The sequence below is a fragment of the Talpa europaea genome (assembly GCF_964194135.1).
Source record: "Talpa europaea genome assembly, chromosome: 10".
NCBI classification, from domain to species: domain Eukaryota; kingdom Metazoa; phylum Chordata; class Mammalia; order Eulipotyphla; family Talpidae; genus Talpa; species Talpa europaea.
In genome coordinates, this window is record NC_140077.1 from 95,135,904 (window position 1) to 95,146,422 (window position 10,519).

The 10,519-nt window shown below is 44.3% G+C and overlaps 1 protein-coding gene across 1 annotated transcript; it reads right to left on the reverse strand.

The window, feature by feature from the left end:
• Positions 1–443: 443 nt before the first annotated feature.
• Positions 444–10,152, reverse strand: STC1 (stanniocalcin 1; the record flags this gene model as incomplete). The annotated part of the gene is made up of 4 exons (XM_084244470.1): positions 9,840–10,152; positions 7,724–7,866; positions 6,849–7,060; positions 444–714 (listed from the first exon to the last, which is right to left on the reverse strand). The coding sequence occupies exons 1-4, from the start codon at positions 9,955–9,957 to the stop codon at positions 444–446; spliced, it is 744 nt and encodes a 247-aa protein (XP_084100596.1). The 5' UTR covers positions 9,958–10,152.
• Positions 10,153–10,519: the final 367 nt, after the last annotated feature.

Here is a 10,519-nt window from a genome sequence, read left to right on the forward strand (position 1 = left end):
GAATTCCATTTAACATCTTTATGAGCATTTAAGACATGCATTTAAATTAAGTCATTTCTTATCAGCTAACTCTACTGGGGCAACCATTCTAAAGGGCTCTACATCTTCAAATTACAATAACTGGGGGATTACATGATTGTTTTGTGTCTGAGAGTAGTTTGAAGGGGGCAGGAAAAGACATAGTAGAGGATGGTGATCAAAGAGGGTGCTTTCTCCTGAAGAGAGCAGAAAGAGCACACCTGTTCTGTTTGTGGTGGGAATGCTGCCATTGCAGATGTTGGGATATTGATTTCAGAAGCCTAGTTTCATGCAATTTTCTTTAAGGGGGGTAGAAAATAGGAACTACTTAAAAAAATCAAACCAGGCACAGTACACTCAAAGTTGGTGTGTGAACACCCTTAAAATGATACTCATTTGGTGAGGTTGTGAACACCTCTCCCTGATTATGCACTCTCATGGGAGGTGCGTTTGATGTGGGAGGGAGAGGCCACCTCACCTCGGAGGTTCCTCAGGAGGACTTTCAGCTTCTGTGGCTCGTTGGTGCGCCTCCTGTTGAAGTCAGCTCTCGAGTGTGTTTGCACACAGTGATCTGTCTGCAGGATGTGAAAGAGGCTAGCCATGTTGGGCCCAATTTTCTCCATCAGGCTGTCTCTGATTGTGCTGACTGTGTCTTCATCACATTCCAGTAGGCTTCGGACAAGTCTGTTGTAGTATCTGCATTGGAAAAGAGCCATGGTCATTCAGTGAGAACAGTGCAAGACCCGGATTTTCAGCCCACCTCCAACCAAGTAGAAGAGCTCAACATGGGAAGGTGACTTTTGCCTTCGATCACCTTGCAGGGTTGTCTTAGTTTGAGTGCATATGCCTCCTGGATGACCGCGCAGTGGAAAGATACCTCTCCCTTCCTATTTCAGCTCTGGAGATTTAGATCAGACTTTGAATAGTAGGATGATGGCAATGTCTACAGTTTTTATGAACACAAGATCTCAGAGCTAGATGAAGCTTCAGAGATCACTGAGTGGCTATTTTCTCTTATTTTATTTATTTTATTAAAGATTTATTTATGCATAAGAGCTGGGGTGTAGGACAAAGGTGCAAGGGAGGTGGTGAGAGGATTCATCAGAGACAGAGTGGGGAGCAGAACAGACAGATCTACTGAAATACACCGCTGAGGGGAGCAGCAGGTAAGACAGGAGAGGTCTGTTGTGCCATGTGGGTTAGCTCTCTGGCCCAGTATCGAACTCATGCTGCAGTGGCTGCAGATAGCTTCATAGTGCTGAGACTTAACCCCTTGTGCCATCAGGGAGGCCCCTTCTCTTATTTATGGAAAAGAAAAAGCAAGGTGGGAGAATGGAAGTGATGTGTGTAAGGTCATACATGGATTAGTGGTAGAAGTAGGACTTAGTCAAATATAATGAGGCCAACCTGACACTTAGCATGTACAGTAATGTCCTTATGGACGAGTTTAGTTATTTTGAAATTTTTCTTGGTGATGTGCATGCATATGTATGTGCATATAAGTTCACATATGACTAAACTTGTCCTTTAAAATGGCCCCTGTCTTCAGTATCTCATGCATTTTTTTTTTTTGTGAAATCAAGTTTCCCTGTGATACACTTAGCTAGTCTTGCTAAAGATTTGTCGACTGACCCCATTTTTAGTCTTCCTCAGTTGGAGGCCAAATGCCAGGCAAAGAAGATAGTTAAGTGGAAATATCTTCATGATTCATTTCATGTTTCAATAGTTGCATGAAGCCCTCTCCTATTGCTATAACTTTTGATGTCCCTTCTTGTTTTTAGACGTTTTGTAGATAATTGGTTAATATTGCACAGGTCAGCATTGGATGGTTTTGTGATGGTTTATTTTCCTGACTAGACAGTAAACTTACTGAAGGCAGGGTTTGTGTTCTTATGCCGTGTATGCCACTGGTGCTGTATGGTGCAAGCACTGTCAATTTGATGATTATTGAGGAAATGAAGATTTAAAAATATAATTCTAGGTGATGGTGCATGGGTGCATTGGTGAAGGGAATTCTATGGGGACTACACAAGGGGGGGGAAGCAAACATTGTTTAAAAATGAACAATGATGTAAAAAAATAAAATATTAAAAAATATAATTCTCTCCAAAAAGTTATGATTCCTAGAAAAACAATTATTGGTAGTTCTGACAAGTACTACAGTAAACCTTGTGTTTGGTATAAGTCACCTTTATCTTTGGTACACATTCTTCAAACATCCCCATCACTGTAGCTTTGGTTTAGAAAGGACCCAACTGTCTAATATTTAGAGCTTGTACATTACTGATGACTTGTCTTAGTCTTTGGGAAGACTGTTCAGGTACTTTCCAGTTTGACTTGGGATGTGTTTGCTCCCTTTGAGGTAGCAGTTTGTCAAGACTCACTAGCTCTGTGCTCCCTAGTAAGAGGCTGTTGATAACAGTGAGCTGCAGTAATCATGTGGAGAAACCCTTTCCTCAGAGCAGCCCGAGTATCACTGGGGCCACGAGATCTTCCATGAAAAGAAATCTGTTTATTTTTAACTCACCTCACAGAGCACAAGATCAAATATCTTTCCAGAATAATTTAACCCTCCAGAGAGGTCCTTTCAAGGATGTACAGTAAATAGAGTGGAATGTGAGTAATGAAGCAAAGTGGTCACCCTTGTGTGAGGGAGCAGAGTGAGGTTGGGACTGAAAAAGAAGAGCCATGTCTGCATCTCAGACACAGTCCTTGATCTGCCCCTCCCACAAGAGAGGATTATATCCAGCTGTTAAAATTGGGATTCTCTGGCACGGAAGTACATTTTCCAACCCTTTGGAATTATAAAGCACATGAGTCAAAGCAGATCTCTGAGATGGGGACATGGGGAGAAAATAAGTTTTGGAAAAACTGAGAATAAACTACTTTGTACCAACAGCCTCAGACATTTACACACCCACACAGAAACCCATGCATCTCTTTGTTCTTGGGTTCTGCTAGGACACTGGTCCCCGTGATCTCCATGTCTACATCAGAGTGACTGGATCCTGCCCCTTCCTCTTCGGTCCCCCGTGAGGACTTTGTTACTTAGAAGTTAACCCTTCAACTTTGGAAAGAACTCATCATACTAAGTGAACTCCCAAATGGACTGGAGGAATGGTCTTTCCTTAGATCAATATTGAAATTTCTTGTCTGAGTGAAGCAGCTTAACACCGGCAAGGAAACTAGACTGTAGCCAGCCTTGCCTCTTTAGGATTACATGTGTCCCTCTGGCCCTACATTCTCAAAGGATCTACTTTTGTTCCAACCACATACTTTGCAAATTCTTTCTCTGAGGGCACCTATCTTTACTATTCCTTTCTCTGCTGACCCAGATATGTCACCTGATCTTGGTATTTCCTGATGATGACATTCGCCAATCTGGCTCTTAGTGATACCCCACAATCCATTGTTGCTATTTCTTTTATGAAGATTAGTTAATTCAACAAATGTAGGATAAGAGAGCTCCGTGAAATAGAAAATGTCTTTGGCTCCATTAGCCCCTCCTCCACACCTTGATGGCGATGCAGTTTGTCACAGAGAGCTGTAGGTTAATCCTGTTCCTCTCTATTAGGCTGGATTATGGCATTGTCCTCTGGGACTATGTGGTTAATGAGACAGACCTTTCCTAAAATCAGTCATGAGATGATTTAAGGGATTGTGGCTCCAGCAAATTCCCTTAGCAATTGTCACATATTTATTGAGCAACATCTTGCACCCAGTCTTATTGTTACTCTAACTATTGGTAAATATATCTTTTCTTGGAGGAGAGAATCTATGTCAGTTTAATTGTTGATCACTATGGGACCTATTTATTCAGTGTTGCTAGGTACTATATCTTTGTATCATGGCTACAAAGATGGTTTTATAGGCTACCATTTTTGAAGTACAAATCAAGTAGCTCACAGGAAGGCCACGTGAGTTCTAGATTCAACTCTGCCATTTGCTAGCTATGTGACTTACATCAGGTCATATCCTTCTCTAGGCCTCCATTCTTAAGTCAGTCAAATGAGGTAGTTAGTCCAGATAACCTCTATGGTCATCTCCAACTGTGACATTTTGTGTTTCTAGGGATTTGATGTGTATATTCTTTCTCAATTTAACAAAAAATGGTGAAGCTCTTCTTCAGGCCCATCCTTTGCAGGAAGTGTGGGAACTGTTTTATGTTTAAGATTTTTTTTTCACCCTTATGGGGGATGGTGCTACAAAAACTTGGTGGACTAAGTGTTCTGATCACCCATACTGGAAGGACCTTTTTAAAACATGTTTTTTTTTTTTTTTCCCCACTTTGAAAATTCCATCACTGAATTTTTTTTTTTCTTGGTAAAGAATAAGATCAGATATTCTCCATAGCTACTGTTGCAGCCATGCTTACCCAAATAACACATACTGCCTGGAACGTTCTGTGTGAGGGTTTATAAATAGTCCTTTGTTTCCCTTGATCAATATTATTCTTCTGTTTCCTGTTCCCTATCCATGCCCTAGAGAGTTGGAAGCTTTGTCAGTTTTCCCACTCTGGATCTGGATTGGTCTAATTTCTTCCCAAGTCTCACGCTTCCCAGCCTGCCTGATCAATTTTGCCTGCTTGCTCATGGTTGAATTTGTACGTTGCAAAATCTGCCAGAAGGACACCCTAGTTCTCCTTTCTCTCCTAAGTCCATTTCTTTCATGGGAAACTTCTCTATTCTGGCTTCTGGTCCAGGCACAGGCTTTTGGATTCTCTCAGTCCCAAATCTCATGCTAGATAAGTCACAGGAAGGTGGAATGAACCTGTAACTACTTCCTTTCACAATCCTGTGCCAACTGGCACAACTTTGCATGTATCTATGGAGGGACAGAGGCTGGGAAAGCAGGATGTTTCAGGAGAGTGAAGAGTTTAAATAAAGCAAATCAAGCTCAGCATGGAACCGGAAATCTCTAGAGTTCTGAGCAGGGATACTATTAGCCAGTTGAAGTGAAATAATTGGAGAAAGGTAAGAGCTGCATGGAAAATTCAAGTTTTTAAGAGATGGTTATTTTTTCCTACTCTCCTTATCACTGTATTTTCCCTAAGGTGAAAGAGGGAGATAACAAGACTCTTTGTAATGATATTGTAGAGGTGGTAAGAAGCTCTTATTGCAAGGAACCATGGCCTGATTCAAACAACCTTTCACTTGGTAAGTTAGGATAACCACTCCAGAACCTACCTCATCCTCTCTATAAGACTGCTTCCTTCATAATGGAAGATGCTATCTCAACTGAAATAGAGATATTAGTATTGACTCAAAATTGATTGCATTCCATATATTATAGCTCATGAATTGTCATCAGATCATTAAAGATATAAACTTTCAGTCATAAAATTTACTGTCGTATCCTGGGACCTTGTCCCCCAAGCTATCGCACACATACTTTGTCCTTAGCTCCTGTCTGACTGAGAATTCTATTATTTTTCCTTATGATGAAGGGAGTCTCTAACCATTAGCCAGTTTTTTTTTTTTTTTTCGTCCTAGGAGAAATTTAAGACCAAGGTCAATATGAAGAGATTGGTCACTTGAGACAAATGCTGGATTTAATTATCCTATTCTAAAAAAATCAATTAGGACCCTATGACAGAATCACTCCCAAGGACTGGACAATTTTTATAAATTGACATGAGGTTCTGAAAAATCCTGACCTGTAATTATAAGTTAATCAGAAATTAGGCAAAGTTTTTTTTTTTTTTTTTTTTTGATGTCAGGGAACTTAACCTTTCCCTAGGGAGGAGTCACTTTTCCCCACCTTCCAGTGGCTTACATACACATCGCTAAATCACTGTTAAGCCCCAGAAGGACTTGGTAGTTGCCACTCTCTCCACAAGGCAGCAACTACTCAGGCTACAGAGCTGATCAGGTAGGTCTAGTCACATATATGTGGTTGAATATTTGCAGATTGGACTGAAGGGTCAAGGAAGCGTGGAGCCTCAGGAAGGGGAGTCAGGTTGTAGGCTGTGGGGCTGGAATTCCCTTATCTGCACTGCCTCTGCCATACCCTCCTGCCAGCCCCATCTACACTCTTTGAATTAGGTCAGAGATGGGGAAGCCAGGTCTTGCTGGAGGCCGCTTGAGGCCATGGAAGGAGGCTGTCTTCCCTCTCCTGTATGGGGTGTTCATTCCTGACAGGTAAAGACCATGAGCTGGGGACACAGTAAGGCTCTAGTTCAGTGACTTCAGGTCCCCTTAGGATACTAAGATGAGATGTTCTGGGCAATTCCAAGAACATCATTCCAGGCTACCTGGGACTAGAAGAACAGGATAACATAGGCCTGGAAGGAACATGGGAATCATCTAGTCCAGCCATTTCACTGTCCAAGGGAAATCTGAGTCCTGGTGAAGCAAGATGGCTTGCTCTGGGTTACCTAGTAAAATATCTGATTCGACTTGGGCCTGCCTCAAAACCCAAGCCAGTGTAAGTGTAAATGTCTGCATTATAACATTTGACCAGGGGCTTCACAGTCATGATTTCAGTCAAATTTGATCTCAAAAGCTTCTTTCCACAGACTTTACAATTCCCTTCAGGCTTACTGCAAGAACCTGACAATGAAATGCACCCAGGGATGCTGCAGATGAAGCTTTCTATAGCTGCATGGGAAGACTTTTCCTATAACAGTGGGAAAAAAAAAAAAAAAACCACCCCAGGCTGCTTAAGCTGTCACAACCAATCACAAACATATTTTTTCCTGCAAAAGCTGGGAAGACTGCAAGCTAAAATAAGAGCATGACTGTGGCAATTTAACCCCCCTCTGCATCTGGCTCTGCCAGCCAACCCCTCCCCCTTCCCCCCAATTACAAAGAAGTGGACTCATTTTGTACCTGTTGGAGAAGTGGTTGGGGAGTTGGACGACTTCGGTGATGGCTTCAGGGTTCCGCTTGGCGACACTGCACACGTTCAGCTTGCTGTAGCACTCTTCCTGCACCTCAGCAATCATCCTCTGGAAAGTGGAGCACCTCCGGATGGCAAGGAAGACCTTGGAGGTGACCCCATTGGCGATGCACTTTAAGCTTTCTTTGACAAATGCTTTTCCCTGCCAAGGAGGGAGATAGGAGGTTTTAGCTTGAACTGATGAGAGAGGACAGTGCAGACAATACAAAAAACTTAAGGGGGCTCGCCTTGGCGCTGCATCGTGGCCATCTGCATGTCCTTGTAATGAGAAAATTGTCTACTGCAGCCAGGATACAAAAAAAAAAAGTGCCTATTCCCTTAGACTACCTTGAGAATTGAGCTCAAGAGAAATAAAACGAGACAAGAGAAAAAAGGGGTGGACCATCACCAGCCACCATGCAGCTTAAATATAGCCAAAAACGGCTTTGCATTCTTGGGATTGAGACTTTGATAACTTAAATCACAAGCTACTATGCTAGGTCATGCAGTGAGAAGAACTTCTTTGCTAGAAGAACATTTTTATTGCTTTTGAAGAGGCAAAGATTTTCTGCTCATCACCCCTTCCCTTATAAACAGCCCCTGTCAGCATGTTACAGTCATGCCTTAGAGTGGGTGGGGAGCGTCTTGTACAGAAACTCTTCCTGATCACAAGTGTGTGTACACATCCTGGAGATGAGGCCTGGGAGTAGGGAGGCTGAGGAGCAGCGCCGGCGCCCCACGGGACTGGTCCCGGAGAACAGTGGTCTAACACACATTTAAAGACAAGCCCTGCTGGGAGCAGGGAGCAAGGTCAAGGTCTTATTACCTGAGTGTCAAATTTAGCAGCGCTGTACAAGAAGGATTTACAGATGTCGTACATCCCATCTGTGTCACAGGTGGAGTTTTCCAGGCATGCAAAAGCCCCACAGCCAACCTGTAGAGCACTGTTGAGGCAGCGAAGCACTTCAGCTGGAAGAGACAAATCCATCCAATCTGGGTCAGACAGTGAGTGCAGTGCGGAGGGGTTAAGCTGGTGGAGGGGCAACTTTCAGGGATGAGAGCCCAGAAGAACTTAGGAATCTGTGATGGGGCTGGCGGGTAGACCCATTCATAGGGATCCAGATGTGAAAGAGAGGGCACGGGAGCTCCCTTTTGCTTTCAGGAGCCAGTGCACAGGAAGGACAGGGAATGAGATTTTCCTCTGAGGTGACTTCTCTTGGTCTCACCATACCATTTGGGCAACTGGAGAAGGCTGGAGCAGGGGGAGTGCACAGTGCTAGGGGCAGCTCTGTAGACTCAAAGGACATCACTTTGAGCCAGAAAGCACAGGAAAGCAGAGGCTAGTGGTTAGGTTTAGGAGGTGGAAGGGCCAGGGAGTCCATCTGGCTTCTGAAAATGCACTCCTGAGTAATAAGGATAGAATTTTAGTCTAAATGGCAAGAAGAATTTGCCAGGAATCCACTTGGAGATCCTGACTTAGGGCTTTTAACTTACCTTCATATTGGCTGACAGGAATCTGATCCGTTCATGTTTCACCCCAACCCCCCACCACAGGACAGTGCTTAGAGGTATGCATAATCTCCCTCATGTTAAAAACCATTTTTTAAAAAAGAAACACAGGTGTGGAAAAACAAGGCCAAGGCACCCCTTGTGCAAGACTGGAAGAAAACCGCAAAGAACTTGCATGAGGCTTTCTACATTCTGGATAAGATCTCTCATAAAAGTAATTTCTCTCCTACAGAAGGGGGGTGTTCTGGCAGGCAGCTCAGCGAGAAATGATCTGCAGCTTTCATACCATAGGATTCTCCTCCGAGATCAAAAGCATGGTTCAGTTAGGCGTCCCCTCCCCCCCCACCACCCGCAGCCTCTGGGATGTTACAAGTCATTTCCCTAATTATATATTTCCACGGGTTCAAATTATAACTTTGCTTTAAGCAGTTTTAATATGCATTAGGGTTGCTATTGTTTTAGGCAAGCTCGAATTGTGAATCACTGCATCTCTATAGCAACTAAGTACAAAAGGAAGTGAGGCAAAGCCCTCCTCTCGGCAGGGACCTGTGCTCTTCCGAGGGGAGTGTCGTCTGCAGCGTTTGGACACCTGCGATCTGATCCCATCTTTGCTGACAGTTGGGGGAGAGGGCAGTCATGGAAGCGGAGCAAGCTGGGCACGTGAAGGCAAAAGGCAGAAGTGTCAGTGCTGATTTCCTAAGGACTCTTCCCTCAGAGGCTAAGATCATACAGTCAATGGCTCCAGGAGTCAGGACTCAAGTGAGACCTCCCTCCTGGAGAAACGGCTGCTATATTTCACAAATTCTCTTTCTCAAGGGGCGCTCTGGTCATGGCTGCACGGAAGACTGAATGGTCCCTGAGGGCTGTGAGGGAGAGGAGCAGTGTCAGGGTGGGATGTGTCGGGTTTCCTCTGGATCTGCCCTGGATCTGTCAGACTGGAGGGCTATGGTTCGGTAAATCAATCTGCAGGGAGAGGTTTCTGGGTGTTCTCTGAAGGGGTTGGGAAGTCAAGTCACAAGGTCTTAAGGGTGAAGGAAGAGGGACAGCATCACACAAGCCATGTCTCACCTTTAGATCAGCTTCTGGAAAGTATAGAGAGCGCTTTGAAGCATGCCAACATTCAAGGCTTTCTCCCCACTCCCTCCTCCCCTCCTCCCCCCAAGAGGGTACGTGCCAGATTTCAGGCAATCAGGCTAGGCTTATGCAATGAAATACCCTCAGCAGAGCACCCGGCTTCTTCGTTAGTTGCATGCAATTTATTAAACAAAGGAGCTCTACTTCCTAAGGCTATTGGATTACATTGGCAGTTTATTGCCATCAGGCATGAAGCACATTTATTATCAAGATCAGCCGTCACAGACACAGTTGCAAAAGCGAGAGGCAAATGAGGACAGCTCTTTGGGGGAGAAACCGGTCCTGGGTTTGCCGCTTACCTGAGTTCTGAGCTGCCACCCGGGATTTCCTGGGGCTCACAGAATCATTCTGCTCCGCCTCATGGGTTGCAGAAGCACTGATCACCAGCACCAGAAGCACTGCTGAGTTTTGGAGCATTCTCTGAGAAGTTTCCGCTAAGTTGTTGGGTTTTTTTTTTTTTACCTCCCCCCCCTTTCCTCTTTCCCTCTCCGGGCTTGAGTGAAGATGTGGATCTGGATACACTGAGAGCCTAGGTGAGGATTTGATGAAGATTATTTTGTTGCTGCTGATGCTGCTCCGCCTGACGCTTTTGCTGCTGCTGCTACTGCAGTCGCTGCTTCTTGCACCTCTGGCTTTTGCAAACTGGGGGCCCAAGAGCTGCACCCAGGGATTTTATAGCCGTTCTTATCGGTCCTCAGGATCAGGGACCAATCAGGTCTTTTAACTGGTCTGACTAGCCAATCGGAGAGCATGCTCAATGGGCTGGAGCTGTTTGACTTCTTAGAAATATTTTCCAGCAAATTAAAAGTACCTGCTGCCAATGCTGTGTGTGTGTGTGTGTGTGTGTGTGTGTGTGTGAGAGAGAGAGAGAGAGAGTGTGTGTGTGCGTGTGTGTGTGCACATAGCTATGTGAAAAATCTGTTTTCATGGGATTAAGAGATAACTTTGTATTGATCAAACTAAAGAAAAACCATATGAA